Source organism: Rhinatrema bivittatum, chromosome 1 (genome assembly GCF_901001135.1).
Source record: "Rhinatrema bivittatum chromosome 1, aRhiBiv1.1, whole genome shotgun sequence".
NCBI lineage: Eukaryota > Metazoa > Chordata > Amphibia > Gymnophiona > Rhinatrematidae > Rhinatrema > Rhinatrema bivittatum.
The window spans coordinates 197803796-197826892 of NC_042615.1; the positions used below are offsets into that span (position 1 = coordinate 197803796).

A 23097-nucleotide genomic window follows, 5' to 3' on the forward strand; every position below is an offset into this window, starting at 1 on the left:
GGATCTTCTTGAATAGGTCTCTGTTATACTGGGTCGTGTATAACTGGTAGGAAGCAATGCGAGAAATAAGCATTGATCCATGGAAAACACGATGGCCAAATGCATTGAGGGACCTCTGTTCTTTCCCTGGAGGAATGGAAGAATGAGGCTTAGAACGTCGTGCTTTTTTCTGGGCTGACTCCACAACCACAGAATGATGATCCAGCTGTGGTTTTTGGAAACCAGGGGCTGTCTGTACCAGGTAGTTGGCATCTGTTTTCCGATTTACTGGTAGTACAGAGCCTGGATGCTCCCAATTCCTCTTCAGCAAGTCCAGGAGAACTTCATGAACAGGTATGGACATGATCTCTTTGGGTGCATCTACAATTTGGAGCACGTCCAACATTTTGTGTCTGGAGTCCTCTTCTGTCTGAAGCTGGAATGGTATAGCTCCAGACATTTCCTTTATAAAATTAATAAAGGACAGGTCCTCTGGGGGAGAACATCTTCTCTCCTCAGGGGGAGACGACTCTGAAGGTAGATCATCCGTATCCTGGGCCTGAAGGATCAGGCCTAGGCACCGACGGCATCGGAGGTGGCACTGATGGAGGCACCGATTGAGGACGATGCGGTATCGATGGTATCGGTGACATCGATGGGCGAGTCGGTGGCAAGATCCCAGACGGCCTGGGCATAGGTTCCGGAATCGATGTTTCCTCATCGTCCGATGACAAAGGAATCGGCGTGGAAGGCGGTGGACATCCTGGTATCCTCAGTTCCACCGGTGGAAGGGCACCAATCAGCGCATCCAGTCTGCCGAATAGCGGTGCAAGCACCGTGGGAATCGGGTCGGCGACTGGAGCTGGCATCGGTGCCGGCGTCGATGGAGGCTGGAAGCCCTGCAGTGCCTTACCGATGGCCTCTTAGATCATCCGATCCAATTCCTCACGGAAGCCTGGGGCATGCAACCCCGGCTCCAGAGTAGGAGGCAATACTGGCGTAGCCAGAGGGTCCACTGGTGAAAGTGGAATCGCGGCTCCCGGCACCAATGAAGGTGGGGAACGCCTCGGTGACCCAGTCGCAGAGGAGGATGGGGCCTTCTTTGGATGGGATTTCTTTGTCAGTGGCTCTGTTGACGCCGATGCTGAGGGCTTGCCTGGATCAGCGGACTGAGCCTTCCGATGACAGTGTCAACGTTTTTCACGATGTTCTCCTCGGTCCTTCTCCGGAGCCGATGAGGAAGAAGGCGACACATTCGGAGTAGTCGATGCTGGTCGGACAGCATCGGTGTCCTGCTGCTGGCGAGAGGTCAATGGCACCGGCTCAGATGATGTTGAAGAGGTCGATGGAGTCGGAAGCTTTGCCTGAAAAAGAAACTCCATATTCTCTGAGCGTGCCTTACGGCCCTTTGGTGTCATTTGGGCACATTTGGTGCAAGTTAGGATGTTATGGTCGGTCCCCAAACATAACACACAAACCCTATGTGGGTCTGTGATGGACATTGTCCGAGGACAGTCGGGGCACCGACGAAAACCCAACACCATGGCTTCGACAAAAATTTAGCCGTGGTGCGGTCGATGGCCAGTAGGCCCCGAAGGGAAAACTCGACGGGAATCGACCGCAAACGAGGGTAAAGTCTTACCTTTTGACCGCGGAGTACGGAATCGATAGGGGGACCTCTATGTGGTAGAAAATTTTGAAAGAAGTTCCGTGAGGAAAATTCCTGTCAGGAATCTCTAGAGAGCTCCTTAACCCACGTGGCTACTGCTGCGTGGAAAAAAAAAGAGACTGAAGGGGACCCCTGCTGGATGCAGGGTTAGTGTCATGCTGGGTATGCCCGGTAGGTGCCAGTCAAAGTTCTAGAAACTTTGACAAAAGTGTTCCATGATTGGGCTCCATCCTGATGATGTCACCCATATGTGAGGACTACCATCCTGCTTGTCCTATGAGAACAGGGAGGGTCCTTACTGGTCTGGCTGGACTCAAGAAAAGAAAATTATCAGGTAAAAACTAATTTCTCCTTCCTCTTCAGCCAGCCAGACCAGTCCAGAGACATACCAAGCCTGCTTTCAAGACTTCTGAACCAAAGAAGCCAACTTCCCTGGCTCAAAGGTTGAGATGACAATGCTTTCAATAAGTATGCATAGACGACCAGGTCACTAGTCTGCAAATCTCAAATAGTGAAGATTTGTCCAGGAAGCCACCTATGCCCTGGTAGAATATACCCTCAATTTATTGGGAAGTGGCAATCCCTTGGATGTAAACCTCCCCAACACTTCCTTACTCCAACAAGCTATCGACACCTTCGAAGCTGTTCCAACTCTTCTAGAAATACTAAACCGAACAAATCATGCTATTAGTAACTTTAATTACAGAATTTTCTGAACATCCAAATGACAAAACGGAGCATACTCTTCTCCACCTGATTCTCTTTGAAAGGACGGGAGACATACCATCTGATTAAGATGAAAAAATGCAAAATCATCTTAGGAAGGAACAAAGGAGCCATCAGAATAAACACCGAATCATCCAAAGAACGCAGAAAGCGATCTCTACACAATAGGGTCTACAGCTCTGAAATTCATCTGGCCGAATAGATTACTAGCAGAAAACACTGCCTTAAGAGTAAGCAACTTAAGAGGCTCAAATGGATGACTAACCATTTATGACAACACCAAATTTTAATTCTAGGGAGGTACTGATTCTCTTACCAAAGGCCACATATACTTCACTTTTTGAAGGAAACAAGACACATTCAAGGATAAAGATCTACCCATCACCCAGCTTCTGTAATAGGCATCAGCTGCTACCTATACCTTAGGGCATTAAGGCCAAACTTTATCCAATCCCCTCTGCAGGAATTCTTAGATACCACCATGGAAGCTCTTCTAGCTGAAATCTTCCTAATCTAGCACCAATCCTCAAACTTCTAGACTCTTGCATATGCCAAGGAAGTGAAAACTTTCTTAGACCGCAAAAAGGTACTTGCAACCTACTGAGAATAAGAACATAAGAACTTACCATCCTGGGTCGTCAGACAGAGGGTCCATCAAGCCCAGTATCCTGTTTCCAACAGTGGCCAATCTAGGTCACAAGTACCTAGCAAAATCCCAACAGTAAATAGATCCCATGCTGCTGTCATGGCTATTCTTAAGTTTACTTGGTTAGTAACAGTTTATTTGCTTCTCCTCCAGGAATATATCCAAACCTTTTTTAAAACCAGCTACTCTAACTTCCTTTACCACATCTTCTGGTAATGAATTCCAGAGCTTAATTGTGCATTGAGTGAAAAAGTATTTTCTCTGATTTGTTTTGAATATGCTACATACTAACTTCATAGAGTGCCTCCTAGTCTTTATATTTTTTGAAAGGGCAAATAACCAATTTACATTTATTCATTCTATTCCATTCATGATTTTATAGAAATCTATCTTATTCCCCTTCAAATCTCTCTTCTCAAAGCTAAACAGACCCAACTTCTTTAGCCTTTCTATGTAGGGGAGTCGTTTCATCCTCTTTATCATTTTGATTGCCCTTCTCTGTACCGTTTCCAATAAAACTATATCTTTTTTGAGATGCAGCGACCAGAACTACATATAGTACTCTAAGTGTGGTCTCACTATGGAGCGATATGGGGCATTATAACATTCACCGTTTTATTCTCCATTCCTTTCCTAATAATTCCTAACATTCTGTTTGCTTCTTTGACAGCTGTCACACACTGAACCGAGGAGTTCAAAGTATTATCTACTATGACACCTAGGTCATTTTCCTGGGCATTAACTCTTAATATGGAATCTAACATTGTGTAACTACAGTCAGGCCTATCCAGTACCGAGCGGTAGGAAGAGCTGCGTTAGTGCCTACGGCACCCACGGTTACCGCCCGCACAGTGCAGCTCACCTACCGCTCGATCCTGAAGCCTAATTATATGTAAATGTAAGCCGCGTCCGAAAAGCCTTAGGCCCGCGCAACCCAGGATACTGGATAGAGCGCCTATACAGGATCCTGGGTGCGCGGGCCTAAGGCTTCACGCCGCGCTGGTATCTGTCATTTCAAATGTCATTTGAAATGACAGATACCAGGAAGCAACGGCGGCGACAGCGCAGAAACAACGGCGAAACGACTTGTCAGTGTCCCCCCTCCTCTCGGAGCAGGGCGCGAAAAGCCGCCTTGCTCCGGGAGGAGGGGGGACACTGACAGCGGCGAAGCATCGGCGAAGACAGCGGCGAAACGACTTCTCAGTGTCCCCCCTCCTCTCGGAGCAGGGCGCGAAAAGCCGCCTTGCTCCGGGAGGAGGGGGGACACTGACAGCGGCGAAGACAGCGGCGAAACGACTTTTCAGTGTCCCCCCTCCTCTCGGAGCAGGGCGCGAAAAGCAGCCTTGCTCCGGGAGGGGGGGGGGAGAGATGACAGCGGCGAATCAAAAAAATAAGCGAAAAAAACTTAAAAGCTAAAAGTAAGTTGCTTCGCCACTGTCATCTCTTCTCCCCCCCTCCCGGAGCAGGGCGCGAAAAGCAGCCTTGCTCCGGGAGGGGGGGGGGGAGAGATGACAGCGGCGAATCCAAAAAATAAGCGAAAAAAACTTAAAAGCTAAAAGTTGCTTCGCCACTGTCATCTCTTCTCCCCCCCTCCCGGAGCAGGGCGCGAAAAGCAGCCTTGCTCCGGGAGGGGGGGAGAGAGATGACAGCGGCGAAGCTTTCCCCCAGCCCGGACGCCGGCAAAAACTTACTTTTTTGCAGCCATCAGCCCTGAGCAGGAACACGATCTGGCCTGCCTTAGCTCCTCCCGACAAGATGGCCGCCTGCACGGGGGAACTCAACGCTTCAACTCAACTCAACTTCAACTCAACTCAACTCAACTCAACTCAACTCAACTCACTCAACTCAACTCACTCAACTTCAACTCAACTCACGCTTCAACTCAACGCTGAACTCTTCAGCGGCCAATTGGCCGCTGAAGAGTTCAGCGGCCAATTGCACGCTTCCCCCGTGCAGGCGGCCATCTTGTCGGGAGGAGCTAAGGCAGGCCAGATCGTGTTCCTGCTCAGGGCTGATGGCTGCAAAAAAGTAAGTTTTTGCCGGCGTCCGGGCTGGGGGAAAGCTTCGCCGCTGTCATCTCTCTCCCCCCCTCCCGGAGCAAGGCTGCTTTTCGCGCCCTGCTCCGGGAGGGGGGGAGAAGAGATGACAGTGGCGAAGCAACTTTTAGCTTTTAAGTTTTTTTCGCTTATTTTTTGGATTCGCCGCTGTCATCTCTCCCCCCCCCCCTCCCGGAGCAAGGCTGCTTTTCGCGCCCTGCTCCGGGAGGGGGGGGAGAAGAGATGACAGTGGCGAAGCAACTTACTTTTAGCTTTTAAGTTTTTTTCGCTTATTTTTTTGATTCGCCACTGTCATCTCTCCCCCCCCCCCCTCCCGGAGCAAGGCAGCTTTTCGCGCCCTGCTCCGGGAGGGGGGAGAAGAGACAAGCGGTGAAACAACTTACTTGCACGGGGGAAAGCGGTCTCCGTGGCAGCCCCAGTCCTCTCCCCTCCTCCCGAAGCCAAAAAAAAAAAAAGCTTTTTTTTTTGGCTTCGGGAGGAGGGGAGAGGACTGGGGCTGCCACGGAGACCGGCACCCATGATCGCGGCCGGGGCAGGTGAGCGGGGGCTGGGGGAAAGCTTGCCACCTACCCTTACCCATGCCTCTACCGCCTGGGTCAGGGTAGGCGGTAAGTTTGCAGGTTAAACGCGCGACAAAACGGCAGGGAAAGGTAGCGTTAGTCGGGGCGCGGGTTACGGGATGCTAGGGGAATAGCTAATTGGCTCGTTTGCATGCAATATCGAGCTAATTCGCTCGTTTGCATGCAATATACATGCCGCGGGCGGAAGGGGTTACCCGGGGAATTTAGGACGCGGTAGGAGTAGGTTAAAGGGGATTCGGGATCGCAGGAAGGGCTAACGCGGCCGGAACGTGAGTTAAAAGCGGCTTAGGAGCAGGGTAAACGCGGCCGCACTTTACAGGATAGGCCTGAGAGTGAGTTACTTTTTCCTATGTGCAGCATTTTGCACTTGCCCACATTAAATTTCATCTGCCATTTAAATGTCCACACTTCCAGTCTTGCAAGATCCTCCTGAAAAGTTTTACAATATGCTTGTGTTTTAATAACTCGGAATAATTTTGTATCATCTGCAAATGAATCACTTCGCTCATTGTTCCTGTTTCCAGATAATTTACAAATATATTAAAAAGCACCAGGCCCAGTACAGATCCTTGAGACATTCTACTGTTTACCCTTCTCCACTGAGAAAACTGACCATTCAGTCCTACTCTCTGCTTCCTGTCTTTTAACTTGCATGCAACACACAACAGGACATCGAATTTTTAATTTTCTCAAGAGTCTCTCAAGGGGCTCTTTGTCAAACACCTTCTGAAAATCCAAATACACTACAACTACTGGCTCACCATTATACATATTTATTAACCTCTTCATAAAAATGTAGTACATTGGTGAGGCAAGATTTCCCTTGTATAAATACATGCTGTGTCCCATTAACCCATGTCTTTCTATATGTTATGTGATTTTGTTCTTTAGAATAGTTTTCATGATTTTTCCAGCACTGAAGTCAGACTCACCCATCTATAGTTTCCTGGATCACCCCTGGAGCCCTTTTGAAAGATCAGGGTTACATTGGCCACCTTCCACTTTTCAGGGACAGCAGACTATCCCAACAATAGGTTACAAATTACCAGTAATAGATCTGCAATTTCATTTTTTAATTCTTTCAGAATATCAGGGTGCATACCATCGTTAATTTGGCAATATGCCTCACATCATCTTCTAGCTTCACTGTGATTTGTATCAGTTCTTCTGAATTATCACCACTGAAAATAGTTTCCCACACAGGTATCTCCCCAACGACCTTTTCAGTAAACACTGAAGCAAAGAATTCATTCAGTCTTTCCACAATGGCCTCAACTTCCCTAAGTACCCCGTTAACCCCTCAATCATCTAACAGTCCAACCTATTCCCTCACAGTCTTCCTGCTTCGGATATATTTTTTAAAGATTTTAGTATAGGTTTCTGCCTCTAAAGTCAGTTTCTTTTCAAAAAATGTTTTAGCCTGCTTTATTAATGTTTTATATCTAACTTGCCAATGCTCATGCTTTTTCCTATTTTCTTCAGTTGGATTCTTTTTCCAATTTTTGAAAGACGCTATTTCATCTCACCTTTTAACCATGACAGCAGTCATTTGGCCTTCCTTTTACTTTTTTAATGAGTGGAATACATCTGGCCTGGGCTTCTAAGATTGTATTTTTAAACAATAACCACATCTGATATAAACTCAATCTTTGAAACTGCACCTTTAAGTTTTTTTCCAACTATTTTCTTCATTTTATCAAAGTCTCCCTTTTGAAAGTTTAATGAATATCTGAATATCTCAGAAAGCACAGTTGCTTACCTATAACAGGTGTTCTCCTAGGACAGCAGGATATTAGTCCTCACAGATGGGTGACATTATCAGATGGATGCCAGCATGGAAAAACCTTTGTCAAAGTTTCTAGAAGCTTTGACTGGCACACTGAGCATGCCCAACATGCCACTATCTGCGTGTCCATGTGAGGTCCCCTTCAGTCTCGTAACATAGAAAAAATACAAGCGAAAAAATAAAATAACAAAACAAAGGAGAAACCAACTCTATGGGATGGCGGGCATGTTTCCTGAGGACTAACATCCTGCTGTCCTAGGAGAACACCTGTTACAGGTAAGCAACTGCACTTTCTCCTAGGACAAGCAGGATAGTAGTCCTCACAGATGGTTGAATATCAAGCTCCAGGCTGTTCCCGGCAACAAACAGGGCCAACAGGTACCGAACAAGGTATAAACAAGCACAAACACAACTGAGGCACTGTTGGATGGTGGGTTAACAGCTTGGTTTCATCTTCTAGGGGGTTCTGGTAGGAAGAGGTGGGTTTAAGTCTGGAAGAGATTGCGTAGGACAGATTGGCCGAATATACAGTCTTGTTGACCATCCCTGCCCAAGTAGTAACGGGCAGCGAATGTGTATAGGGAGCTCCACGTCACAGCCCTGCAGATTTCAACGACGGAGACTGCCTGAAAGTGGGCCACCAATGCCACCATAACCCTCACAGAGTAAGCTTTAACTCTGCCATCTAGATGTGTATAGCAGAATGAGATGCAGTCTGCTAGCCAGTTGGATGAGTCTGTTTGCCCACTAAAACCCCATTCTGTTCTTGTCAAAAGATATGAACAATTGGGTGGACTGTCTATGGTTGGATGAGCATTCTAAATAGAAGGCCAGGGCCCTTTTGCAATACAACTTATGTAGAGCCCATTCTCCTTTGTGAGAATGAGGCTTCAGAAAAAAGATGGGTAACACAATGGACTGAATGATGTGAAAATCAGTCACAACCTTCGACAGGAACTTAGGATGCATATGCAGGACCACAAGATGAAAGAATTTTGTGTAGGGCAGGTACGTAACCAAGGCCTGAAGCTCGCTTACTCTACGAATTGAAGTAACTGCCTCCAGGAAAAGGACTTTCTAGTTGAGGACTTTCAGCTCACAGCAGCACAGAGGCTCAAAAAGAGGACGCATGAGCCATGCCAAGACGATGTTGAGATCCCAGGAGACAACAGGAGGCTACAGAGGGGACTTTAGCTGAATCAGGCCTTATATAAAGCAGCCTACAATGGGCTGAACCTAGATGGGTGCACCAGCTACTCCACAATGGTAAACACTGACCATACTCAAATAGACCATGACTGAGGTGGTTTTGAGTACAGTCTCGGAAAGGCGCCACAGGTAATCCAGAAGTCTCAGCACTGGGCAAGAGAATGGATCTAAGTCCCATTCCCCACGCAAGTCTGAGAACCTCTTCCACTTCAATTGGTAAGATTTCCTAGTGGAAGGTTTTCTGGAGGCCACCAGCACCTGGGACATGTTATCCAACAGGTTCAGGGGCTAAAGGACTAGGCACTCAGCATCCAAGCCATCAGGGCCAACACCCAGAGACTGGGATGGCGTAGCATGCCCCAGACCTGAGTTATCAGGTCGGGTGCAGTCCCCAGGCTGATGGGAGTTCTTATTGACATTTTGGAGGTGAGGGAACTAGATCTGCCTGAGTCAGTACAGCGCCAGTAGAATCATGGTCCTCCGGTCCCATTGGAGATTCAGGAGAGCCCTCATGAGAAGCAGAATAGGAGGATATGCATACAGGAGACCTGCACCACCCAGTGGAGAGCAAAGGTATCGGAGGCTGGGCGTCCATGCGTCCTGAAGAGGGAGCAGAAGTTGCTCATCTGCAATTGAAGGGGGAGGTGAAGAGATCTACATCCCGAGTTCCCCACAAGGGGAAAAGCTGGACTGCTATTGCCGGATTTAAGGACCACTCGTGCGGCTAGAAAGAGCAGCTGAGGCGGTGCGCCAGTACATTGAACACTCCAGTCAGGTACATTACTCGTAGGGACATACCCTGCGACAGAGCCCAAGCTCTGACAGAGGAGGAACGATCCCATGCCTCTCTGTTTGTTGATACACCACATTGCTACCTGATTGTCTGTACGAATCAGGACCACTTTGTGGGACAGCCGATCTTGAAACAACCAAAGAGCACAGTGGATCGCCCAGAGCTCCAGGAAATGTATTTGGTACCGAGCTTCCTGAGTTGTCCAGTGCCCTTGCTTGTGGAGGCCATCTACATGCACCCCCCAGCCGTGGGGGGAGGCATCAGTGGTAAGGACTACTTGAGGTAACGCAGGTTGGAAAGGAACCCCCTGTTCCAGATTGGAGAGATTCTCCCACCAGGACAGAGAAATCCTCAGGTGCTGCGGGATGGTGACTAGAGCCCCGAGGTCTTGGGATGCCTGCTGCGACTGCGACTGCAGAGTCCATTGCGCCCTGCGCAAGCAGAGGCAGGCCAAAGGGGTGACATGGACAAAAGCTGCCATGTGGCCCAGCAACTGAAGCAGAAGACGAGCAGTTACCTGCTGACTGTTGCCCACCAAGGCCGCTAGCGAGGACAGGGCGAGAGCCTGATTGTGAAGCAAAAATGCCTTCGCCTAAGTCATGTCCAGCCTGGCTCCAATGAAGTCCAGCTGGAAGAACAGGCAGAGGTTGGATTTTGGGTACTTGATGACAAACTGCAGAAAGTGCAGAACCTGTATGGTAAGAGTCAAAGTGCTCAACGCTTCTTCGCAGGAGTTGCTTTTGATGTCTGAGGTGCACTGCATCCACTGCCAGGCACTTGGTGAAGACTCAAGGAGCTGTCCCCAAGCCAAACAGCTGCACTTTTCAACTGATAGTGAGCTTGCAAGGTGATGCATATAGAGAAAAATAACCCATGCTATAATTACACAATGTTGGGTTCCATATTAGGTGCTACAACCCAAGAAAGAGATCTAGGTGCCGCAGCACACTGAAATCATCGGTTCAGTGTGCTGCGGCAGTCAAAAAAGCAAACAGAATGTTGGGAATTATTAGAAAGGGAATGGTGAATAAAACGGAAAATGTCTTAATGCCTCTGTATCGCTCCATGGTGAGACCGCATCTTGAATACTGTGTACAACTCTGGTCACCGCATCTCAAAAAAGATATAATTGTGATGGAGAAGGTACAGAGAAGGGCTACCAAAATGATAAGGGGAATGGAACAGCTCCCCTATGAGGAAAGACTAAAGAGGTTAGGACTTTTCAGCTTGGAGAAGAGACGACTGAGGGGGAATATGATAGAGATGTTTAAAATCATGAGAGGTCTAGAACGGGTAGATGTGAATCGGTTATTTACTCTTTCGGATAGTAGAAAGACATGGGGGCACTCCATGAAGTTAGCATGGGGCACATTTAAAACTAATCGGAGAAAGTTCTTTTTTACTCAACGCACAATTAAACTCTGGAATTTGTTGCCAGAGGATGTGGTTAGTGCAGATAGTATAACTGTGTTTAAAAAAGGATTGGATAAGTTCTTGGAGGAGAAGTTCATTACCTGCTATTAAGTTCACTTAGAGAATAGCCACTGCCATTAGCAATTGTAACATGGAATAGACTTAGTTTTTGGGTACTTGCCAGGTTCTTATGGCCTGGATTGGCCACTGTTGGAAACAGGATGCTGGGCTTGATGGACCCTTGGTCTGACCCAGTATGGCATGTTCTTATGTTCTTATGAGTACTTCCTGTGCCTCGGGAGGATGGCAACGTGAACATAGGCGTCTTTGAGATCGAGGGAACAGACCTAGTCTTCTCTCCTGAGGAGTGGTATCAGAGTGCCCAGAGAGACCATCTTGAACTTTTCCTTGTGGAGGAATTTGTTCAAGGCCCTGAGGTCGAGAATGGGGCATAAGCTCCCAGTTCTCTTTAGTATCAGGAAATACCTCAAATAAAATCCCCGCTCTTGCTGACAACGGGGAATGGGTTTTACCGCTCCCCACCACTAGAAGTATGGAGAGTTCCGTTAGAAGTATATCCTGTGGGATGGACAAACCCCACGACGGACATGGGGGAGAGCCTTCGTGACGTCTCTGAAGTTCAGACAATACCCCTGTTGAACGATGATGAGGACCCACTGGTTCGACGTGATAAGCGGCCAGTGGTGGGTGAAGCCAAGAAACCTGTCCCCCACCAGGGGATTGTGTACCAGGGATAGGACACACTGACTCATGCTCCCTCACCTCCAGTCAAAAGCCAGTAGCCGGGGCCAGTAGCTGGGGAGCCAACTGGGACCTGGGAGTTCACTGTTGATGGGGGCGACCTCTAGAAACAGCCTGGGAAGTGCAAGACCAGGTGGCTGGAGGATAATATTTCTGCTGCCAATAAAAGGACTTCCTGGAACTCAGTTGGGAAGATTTCTTGGCAGAGGAGGGTAGGTCAGAAGCCCTAGCAGATAGCTGTTGAAGGGTTTCATGGTGATTCTTCAGGTGGGTTACCATGTCCCTGACCTTATCCCTAAAGAGATTTTCCCCTGTACAAGGGAGGTTAGCCAACTTTTCTTGGACTTCTGGATGAAGACTGGAAGCATGGAGCGAGGCCATAATACTGACACTGATGCCCAGCACGGATGGTGGCCATCTGTGCTGTTGTTTCAAAAACATCATAGGTGGATTTCACCTCGTGTTTTCCGGCTTCCAGGCCCTGTTGTACAACAGCAGAGAACCACACCTGTTGCTGCTGTGGCAGACATTCTGCAAGCTCTTGGACCTAATTCCACAGGTTCCGGTTGTACTGGGTCATGTACAACTGATAGGAGGCAATACAGGTGATGAGCATAGCGCCCTGAAAGACCTTCCTACCTAAGGCTTCCAGCTCCCAATGATTTTATCCCGGGGGGGGGGGGGGCAGAGGAATGGGTGCAGAAATGCTTGGTCTTTCTGAGAGCGGACTCCACTACCACAGACTGATGGGGCAGATGGCGTTTCTCAAAACCTAAGGCCTGTTGCACCTGGTAAGTGGCGTCCGCCTTTCTGTTAACCGGAGAAATTGTTATCGGGTGTTCCCACAGCCTAGGGAGAAGATCCTTGAAGATGTTGTGGATAGGAACAGCCACTATCTCCTTAGGTACATCAACAAACTGGAGAACTTCAAGCATCTTATGTCAGCATCCTCCTCAGTTAGGAGTTGGAAGGGAATGGCTTCGGCCATAGCCTTCACAAACTCGGCAAAGGAGAGGTCCTCTGGGGGAGACAAAAGCCTTTCAGTGGTGAAGGTTCTGAAAGGAGGTTACCAGAGTCATCAGAGGAAGACTCGGAAGATTTATCTCCCCGGAAGCCTTGTTGAGGAGAGCCGCACTGAAGGAGCGAGGACGAACAAGATTGAAAGTTGATGAGTGGAAAAAACCTGTCTCCCGCCACTTTGATGTCTTCCGGATCCGACGGCTGCTATGCCTATATAAAGACCTGCACAGCGGCGCGCAGCCGACAGTGCGCTGCCGAAGCCGCGCACCAAAGGGGCGCGCCCCTGTGAAAACATTTTTGAAGAGAAAGTTTCTGCATCCTTTCAATGGAGAAAAAAAGAAAGATGAAGTTGGTAACATCTATTCCCGTGGTAAAAGAACTGAAAGGACTGATGGACACCCATCTACTGTGAAGGGTGAGTCAGACCTCCAGGGAGGTTATACAAGATATATCCTTTTCGTCGGGGGCTACTGCTAGTCCCGCCCAAGACCAGATATCCAATAGTACTCCTGGAAGTGAAGGGGTAAATGTTTTAAATACTCCTAACTTAAGGGAGGTGTCAACACCTAAAGAGGGAGAGAAGTTTCTAGAGACAGTTACAGTTGTTAAGGATGTGGAGGAGATTGAAATGACTAAACCTGAGAAAATCTCTCTAGTAGACTTATGGAAAGCTATTACAAAAATGGAAAGGAGGTTGTCCCAATCCATGACCCAATCTACAATATTTTCTAATGAGATAAGGGAAAAATGGACGACCATGGGAAAAGAATAGAACAAATTGAGGCCGCAAGTCCAGTTTTGAACACACAGATTACATCTTTACAGGCAACTGGGACTACCTTTATAAAAGACATTTTATTTATTTATTAATTTTAATTTTTTTTATATACCGGTGTTCAATTTTACATATCACATCGGTTTACATTTAAACAAAATTTGCAGGAATATATAATATATAAAAATTTGGAGGGATTAGAAAATAATATGCGTAGAAAAAATTACGCTTTTTGAATTTTCCATACACAAGGCAGTTGTCAGCACAGGAATTATTTAAAAAATATGTAAAAGAGATTTTGTGTATTTCTAATGATCTACTTATCTAAAAAATATATTATATATCTGATTTCAAGAGAGATGGTAGAGCTCCTGAAGGTGGGATAGATGTATTAGCTGCTAATAGTCCAAACTTAACATCTTTTTTAGAGGCTTCAGTTGATGATATCCCAACAAGAGCCACCTTGATAGTGGCTTTTGTAATGGAACAGGATAAAAATCTAGTCCTGCAAAAATATTTTAAAAATAAAAGTTTTTCTTTCTGTGGTAAATTAGTCCAGGTTTTCCCAGATGTGTCGAGGAATACACAGTTGAGAAGAAAACAATTCCTACTGTTGAGGCAGAGAGTGTTGGCCCTAGGGGCCATATTCTTCTTCAAATTTCCTTGTAAGTGTCTTGTTACACTTCAAAAAAATAAGTTTATATTTCTTGAACCTGCTCACCTGCAGATATTCCTGTCTGATAAAGGTGGATGAGGGATTTGCAATAGCTTATATTGGATAAGTGAAGCTAGTCAATTAGTAATTTATTCTCCATATATTCATAAAGGGTTATGAATGTTGCTTTAATATTTTTCTTTGTGATATGGCTTCCCAGATAATGTGGACTTAAATATTAGAATTGCATATGATTTTTTTTCTTTATGTAAAATTTCCCTGAATATATTGCTATGTTATCCAAATTTACTTATTTTCTTTTTCATTGTAAAATATATGAGATATTTAATAAAGTATAAATTAAAAAAAAAAAAGATTAATTTCCCCAAGGATCATATGGGCCCTCCTCCTCCTTGCTTAGGTCCCCCGGGGGCCTGAATGGGTGAGGTCTGTCCTGACTTTTCGGTCAGGGCACCAAGGGACCCAAGGGCACCGATAGAACCGAGAGGACCGATGGTACCTGCTCCCATGCAGGAGTAAATGTGCACATGGGTGCCGTGCAAGTGTTCGTGTGTACCTGCTAATTTTCAAAGCGGACTTAAACATGTAAATCCACTTTGAAAACTATCCCTCAAGTCCCAGTACATGCAGACTTCAATCCTAACCACTATCTTATAAAATTGGGCTCTACATTATGATGACTGCGATTTATTTCTTATATGAAATGCAGTACTATTAGAGGATATTAAAACCTTAATTTTCCAAACCTTGTACCTTCATTAGATGTCTAAAATAAAAGCACATATGTGCAAATGTGTTTATTAAAATTGTGTTTCTATATGTTGACATTTGTTGTCTAGTGAGTTGATGCATTTGTGAGTATGTTGAATGTTGTGTCTCTAGTCTTAGATATGCATAACTAGAAATGCTGAGATCTTATGTATGCTGAGGTTGTAACTTGCTTACAGTACTATAGAGTGAGGTGGGAGAGAAATCCAATAAATAAATAAAATAAGTCATTTATACACAGCTAATAAGTTTGAAAAGACAAAGGTTAAACATCTAACCACATCTGGATGCCTAAATGTTAGCAATCAATGAAAGTGGGTGGTTTAGAGCAACTGTACATGTTAAGCCAACTTTAATATGTTATTTGTCTAACAATATCAAGTAGATAAGCATTTTGTTGCACATTTAGCTATCCAATCTGAAATTCTGATAGCATTTTATGTGTCTAATATCTATTCAAAATCAATTGCATTTTTTAATCTCAGACTGTCCTCTTAGATGCCCAACTGTACAACTTTGAAAAATCTTATCCATAAGTGTCACAGATCTATGTGATATAGATTCATTAAGTACTGAATCTCAGTCTGATTCCAACACGGTTCTAAGGTCACAAAACTGGTATGTGTCAAACAATGCTATTCTGATAACTGTTTAGATTCAAGGAAAAGCAAAACAATATTGCCATATACTTTACAAATAAAAACTAAACACTGCATTAGGGCTTGTAAAAGCTCAAATGAAAAATAATATGTAAATTTGTATTAAAACAGAATGTGTGTTAAGGCAGCAGAAATGTTATACAATGAGGAGTGAGAGCAACAGAGCAGAAGCATTCCTTGGAAAAAAACACTCTAGTGAAGAGGCAGGCTTTTGGGATATCTTAATACTTTTAGTCTAGGAGAGGGGAGGACTATGTTACTATCAGGATTGGACATAGAAACAAAGAAAGGTGTCTAATCCACATGTCACCATCCAAGGATGTTAGGTCTCTATGTTTCAAGGTGTAGTTCTGCAGTAATGACTAGTAAAGAGATAAGGGGAGCAGGAGAAATGAGATGGAGAATAAGGTAATCGCTGACAAATATTAAGGAAATCTACAAGAAGACTCAGTTTAGAATCATGTTCTTTTGATAGCCTCCTACATTGGCATACATCTTGCAATCACAGTTCTATAGTTAAGAAAACAGTAATTAAACAACAGTAATAACGCTTTGCTTACCTGATTTCAACCTTGTACTCAGCGATACTTTGTTGTGCTACAGAGCTGGACACATGAGTTTTGTTGCTTTTCAAAATATTTTGTACTGCATTCCTAAGAGCGTGAAGCTTTAAATTGTAAATAAATACAAAAAAAAACAACTTTAGTGGAAATAGTTATACAGTACAAACAGGCTGTAGAAACATTCACATTAAAAATCATACTGCACTGGCTACCAGTACAGTGGAAGATCAAACTCAATATCCTAACATGTGAATACATACACGTATGTCATAACCAATCTGGCTCAAAGTACCTCACAGACCTTTACATGCATTACCAATTATGAGAGTCCCTTTGTTTATCTGAGCAGACACCATTACCCATCCTGCCTCTTCTAAAGTCAAACTGGTGGCTACTCGTCATACTGCATTCAGATAGTTACCCCTACTTTAAGGAATTCTCTTGCATTAAACATTCATTTGGAAACGTATTTAACTTTCAGAAAGAAACAAAACTTTTTTCTTTGAGCACTTTCTGGCCTCAGGCCTGACAATGGTTATTTTTGGATGGCACTGGAGAATTGATGTTTGTATAACATGTGCGTGCATGTTATAAAACATGTTGGCCACGTGCACATGCGTGTCAGATTTTACAATCTGCGCTCACATGTGCAGGCGACGTGCACAGTGGGGGGGGAGGGAATTTTCGCTAAATAAGTGCATCGACGCAATTGGGCCTCCCCCAGTTCCCTCCGTCTGCTCCAATTAAGGAGCGGACTGAGAGGGAATTTCGCTGCCCCCCTACCTAACCTTCCTCCCTCTTCCCCTCTCCTCCCCGCCCCTTAAACCTAACCCCAAAACTTTTTTTATTTCAGTACTTACTGCTTCTCTGGAGCAGAAATAATCTGTGTGTACCGGCGTGCACATCCCCGGGACAGCATCGGATCGAGCTGTCCTGGCCCACCCCTCCCCCTCGGCCCGCCCCTTTGGAGAGGCCCGGCACTTCGGCGCGTACCGAGGTTTATGCGCGTGGCTAGACCTGTTGTAAAATGTGCGCGGTATGCACAAGACCCAGCCATGCACATAAACCCCGAGATTTGCGCGTGCAGGTCTTTGAAAATGTACTTGCATGCGCATAGTATGCTTCTATAACTACAACGGTTTTCAGTATTGTTTGTTTATAACAATGCAGGAAATCAAAACCTGTAAATAATAAATAGATATTTTTCCATTAACAAAGGAACATAAGAAATGCCATGCTGGATCAGACCAAGATCCATTGAGCCCAGCATCCTGTCTCCAACAGTGGCCAATCCAAATTGTAAATACCTGGCTGATCCCATAAAGTAGATCAGGACTGGCCAATTCCAGTCTCAAGTACCACAAACAGGCCTAGTTTTCAGGAATATCCATAATGAATATACATGACATAGATATGCATACAAAGGATCAGTGCGTACTAATCGATCTCAGGCATATTCATTGTGGATATTCTGATGCAGTGCATGCTAATCTCTCATGCATATTAATTGTGGGTCTGTTTGTATCTCTTGAGGACTGGAGGTGGCCACCCCTGAAGTAGATCTATTTCCTGTTACTCACTTCCAGGGATAGCAATAGCTTTCTTTATTCTACCTGGCTAATGTGTTATGGACTCCACAAACTTATCCAAACCTCTTTTAAACCTAGTTGCCTTTGTCACATCCTCTGGCAACGGATTCCACAGCTTGATTGTGCAAAGAATGCAAAATTACTTTCTAGTATTTGTTTTAAATCTGCTTTTTATTTTTAAAAAGAATAATTTACCATCCTTGATTTACCTAGTACACCCCTCCCTCACTTCTATCATGTCTCCTCTCAGTCAACTCTTTTCAAAGCTGAAGAGCCCTAGTCAGCATAGTCTCTCATTATAGGAGAGCCATTCCATTCACTTTATCATTTTTGTTGCCCTCCTATGCACCTTTTCTAGTTCCGCTATGTCTTTTTTGAAATAGAGTGACCAGAGCTGCACACTGGTTGCTTTAGCCAGAGGAAGAGCCTTTGAAGGTTGAAGAATGGGATCCACAGGAGACAGAGAAGGAAGTTAAACATTAAAGTGAAGAAGCTTCATCTGATAATTCAGTTTATAAGTCAGTACTTCACCTGAGTCATAACAAAAAGGTATGGAATTATGTAGCACTTTGTCTTTTGACAGCTGATTTAGGTATGCTATGGATTGTGTATGTTTGCTGTTATCTTAAGGACATAACAATAAGAACATAAGAAATGCCATGCTGGGTCAGACCTAGATCAGTTGAGCCCAGCATCCTGTTTCTGACAAAGGCCAATCCAGGTCACAAGGTCCTGATTGATCTCATAAAATAGATCTAATTCCTGGATTTTTTTCTCCAGGAACTTGTTCAAACCTCTTTAAAATCAAATCTTCTGGCACCAGATTTCACAGCTTGATAGTGTGCTGAGTGAAAAAGTGCGTTCAAGGATTTGTTTGAATCTGCCGGTTAATTTCATGGAGTGTCCCCTTGTTTTAGTTTTATTTGAAAGGATAAATAACCATTCTTTATTTTCCTGTTCCACCCCACTCATGATTTTATTAACTTATATCATGACCCCTCTCAGCCATCCCTTTTCCAAGCTGAAGAGCCCTAGCCAGCATAACCTTTCATCATAGGAGAAATATTCCATCCCCTTTATCATTTTTGTCACTCTCCTCTGCAGTTTTTCTAGTTCTGTTATGTCTTTCTTGAGATGGGCTGACTAGAGCTGCACACAATGGGGCAGATGCGGCATGTGCAAGCCCCAGGACGCGCGTACGTCCCGGGGCTTTCCGGGGGGGGGATGTCGCGGCGGCGCGTCATCTGGGGGCGGGGCCGCGGGCATGGTTCCGGCCCTGGGGGGTGTGGCCGAGGCCTCCGAAACTGCTCCCGGGCCGGGGTATCACGTGCCGGCGGTCGGATGGGGCAGGCGTAAATTTTATAATAAAGGTGGGAGGGGGGGTTTAGATAGGGCTGGGGGGTGGGTTAGATAGGGGAAGGGAGGGGAAGGTGGGCTGAGGCGGAAGGAAAGTTCCCTCCAAGGACCTTTCCGGAGCGGCCTTGGAGGGAACGGGTAGCGCACGAAGGGCTCGGCACGTGCAAGGTGCACAAATGTTCAACCCCTTGCACGCGCAGACCACGGATTTTAAAAGATACGCGCGGCTACGCGCGTATCTATTAAAATCCGGCGTACTCTTGTTTGCGCCGGGTGCGCGAACAAAAGTACGCGCTCGCATATTTTTTAAAAATCTGCCCCATTATTCAAGGTGCACCATGGCTCAATAAAGAGCAATATGATATTTTCCATTTTATTCTCTACTACTTTTCGGCTCATTCCCAACATTCCATTTACCTTTTTGACTGCTACTGCACACTGAGCTGAGCAGATTGTCCACAAGGATTCCAAGGTCCTTTTCCTGGGTAGCAACTCCCAATACAGAACCTAGCATCATACACCTGTTTTCCATATGTGCATCACCTTGCACTTTTCTACATTAAATTTCATCTGCCATTCAGTTGACCATTCTCCTAGTCTCCCAAGGTCCTTCTGCAGTTCCTTGCAATCTGCTGCTATTTTATCAAATTTGATATAATTTGTGTCATCTGCAAATCTAATCATTGTACTCGTTTCCTTTTCCAGATCATTTATGAATATGTAAAACAGCACGGGTCACAATACCAATCCCTGTGGTACTCCACTAATGCCATTTCTCCTTTCTGACCATTTAGTCCTACCCTCTGTTTCTGGCTTTTTAACCAGTTACCAATCCACAACAGAACACTGCCTCCTATCCTATGACTTTGTAATTTCCTAAGGAGGATGTCATGGGGGACTTTGTCAAATGTCTTCTGAAAGGCTAAATACACTATATCAACAGATTCACATATATTTACTGTACATGTTTATTGAAACCTTCAAAATATTCTAAAAGATTGGTAAGACAAGACTTCCCCTTGCTAAAACCATGTTGACTCTTCCCCATTAAGCCATATCTATCTATATAGCCACTGATTTTGTTTTTAAGGATGGCTTCTACTATTTTGCCTGGCATTCACATCAGGCTCACCAGTCTATAGTTTCACAGATCAACTTGGAGCCCTTTTTACTCCTCTGATGACAAAGGATTATGGGGCCTTTGCACTAAATTGCATTCTTTTTAGAAAGTTACTGTTGCAACCTTCAAAAAATATCACTTTTGCTAAATCAAGCATTAGAACCCTATGTACTAAGTTAAAATGCAGCCATGCTAAATGACCACATTAAAGACAGTGTGATCCTTCGATTGATCTTTGGATACAGTAAATGGTGATAGATAAAGACTACAAGGGCCACTAGTTTGCCCAGCAGCAATTTTATGTGCATTTACCCAAAGTAGATCAAATTCCCACATGGAACCCAACCTCTAATCCCACTGAGGTGAATTTTACGATCCGCGGGCATGTGCATGTGAACGTCAGCTTGCGCACATGGAATTGGCGATTTTATAACATACGCATATATTTGCAAGTATGTTATAAAATCGGTTATACGCACTTACATGTGCACTCAATTCTACACAGACATGCACATGTGCGTGCAAATGCCGTATCTACTACATAAGTGGGGGGAATTTTATAAGGGGTATGCGCAGAAGCTGCTTACTTTTTTCCCAGTTCGCCCACTGTAGGGATAGTACTTCCTAACTCCCATAGTTTTAAAGGTTCCATTCATCCCTGTTAGACCAGACCCTTAAAACCCTGCTGACTAGCCCTGATTTATTTATTTTTGGACTTATATGCCAGCAATAGCAGAAGTAAAGTTACGCAGTAGGGACCCCTAGCGCGCACTTGTGTGCGAAAGTATTTACGCGCACATCTCTTGGTCTCTCTCCCACATGCCCACACCTCGCTCAGACCATGTCCCTTTTTTAAACTTTTGGATGTGTGAGTACCAGGAGATACATGGGTGATGGGCGCTTCTTAAAATCTGTGCGGCACTCGCCGGCCTGAGACACGTGTGTATCTCCCAGCTTTGGCGCATGTAGTGTTTTTCTATTTAAAATGTTTTTTGATTTTTTCAAAATAGTAACAAATCAAGGGGAGAGCGGCATGACTCTGAACCACTCCCCCACTGCCAGGAAAAAATTAGACAATTTAACAAAGTTCCCCCCCCCCCCCCAGAACACCAGTCCATTTGAAAGTCCAGTATCCACTAAGAACAACAAATTCAGCCACCAGATAAAGCAAGTGTACATCAGGGATCACTCATTGAGAACAGAACTTCGAGCACGCTGTGGAAGAGACTGTAAGTAGCTATCCCAAACATCCAAGAAACGCTTCCTGTGACGCGGAGATAGCCGCAGTGCCACTGCATCCATAAGCATCATACGGTGAAACAGGTTGCGCCATGTCCAATATGAAGGAGGTGACGAGTCCCGCCAGTGTAGTAAAATGACCTTTTTCCCCACTAGACATGCTTTACGTATAAGCAATTGAGGTCCCAAACCACGGATTTGTAAGGGAGAAATGCAACCAAAAAGTAACCACAAGGGTGAAAACTGGGATATGAACCCCTAGTAGTGATTCAAGATAGCGGACCATCTTGACCCAGAGACTGTATACTATAGGGCATTCCCAAAAGGCATGTGATAGTGTGCCCTGGGCATTGCCACATCGTAGACAGGTAGGGGAGGAGGAAATCTTAAGATGAAAAGCCCCTTGCGCTGAAATATAACTCCTACGTAGAAATTTGTATTGCATTTCTCTAAAATAAGAATTCACAGAGATTTGGGACACTCGCTTAGAGGACGCTTTAATTATATTTGCAGTAATAGTGAAAATCCCATCCCCATTCCATCTCTCCACCAAAATGGAACACGTGTCCACTACTGTTAACTGTTTAAGAAGCTTATAATAATGCGATAGCAAAGGCATCTTCTCTTTTTCAAAGGAGAAGATAGCATCAAGAGATTGGAAATGAGATGCCTGTCTAATGGAGGAGGAAAGGGAGCCCACATAATGCTGCAACTGTAAATAAGGAAAGACCTCAATAGTAGAAAGGGCATAAATCTCCCGAAGTTCAGCAAATGGCAAAAGCGTACCCTCTGGAGTCAAAACATGTCCCAATAAATAAATGCCCCGGGTTCGCCACCTCTGATAGACTGTGGTCTGGGAGCCCGGGGTAAAATCAGGGTTCCCTTGGATGGAATGAAAATAGGCACAGACCCTCGAGATCCCCAACAGGCGCGTAAGCCTAAACCAAGACGACCAAATAGGTCTGGTAAGCACATTCTGTACCAAAAACGTAGGTAAGGCGGCAGCTAGGGCCTGCAATACAAATTTAAGAGAGAAAGAGGTGGTCAACTGCCCATCCACAGAGAGATTAATAACAGTAGATCTATCTAGTAACCAGTCCCTGATCACCCGAAGATTACTAGCCAGATTATACAGAGCTAAGTCAGGGACTCCCAGTCCCCCCTACCCCAGCGCTCTCGCAGCCAGACCAGGGGGATGCGAGACTCCCCCCCCCCCCCCCAATAAAATTTACGCTGAGCCTTATCTAGCTGTCTAAGCTCCGCGGAGCGTAACTGTAAGGGTAAATTCTGAAATAAATTCAGCCATTTCGGCAAAATATTCATTTTGAAAAGGTGAACTCTGCCCCCTAAAGAGAGGGGTAAATGTGCCCAAGTATGCAGTTTATCCTGGGTATGTTGTAACAAAGGGAGCACATTTAATTTGTATAAGTGCGAAAGCACACAGGGTATAGTGATTCCAAGGTATGTAAAGGAGGGTCCCGCCCATTAGAGAGGAAATTCCTCACCCCAAGTATCCTGCAAAGAGCCCGGAAATGCCAAGGCCATCGATTTACTTAGATTTAAACGAAAGCCTGAAAAAATCCCAAAGGCCCAAAAAATATGAAGTAAGGGTTGAAGGGAATTCCGGGGATCTGTAAGAAAAACTAAAATATCAACCGTGAAAGCGGCATATTTAAACGTATGGGATTGAAATCTCATACCTTTAACTGCT

At 45.2% G+C, this 23097-nt stretch overlaps 1 protein-coding gene across 3 annotated transcripts in view; it reads right to left on the bottom strand.

Moving 5' to 3' along the window:
* The window catches only part of CC2D2A (coiled-coil and C2 domain containing 2A), a 404582-nt gene that overhangs the window by 297267 nt on the left and 84218 nt on the right, over positions 1-23097 (bottom strand). For all 3 annotated transcript variants that reach the window (XM_029590744.1, XM_029590748.1, XM_029590757.1), the window contains exon 12: positions 16080-16186. In XM_029590744.1, coding sequence (XP_029446604.1) covers positions 16080-16186 — 107 coding nt within the window. The remainder of the gene's footprint in view (positions 1-16079; positions 16187-23097) is intronic.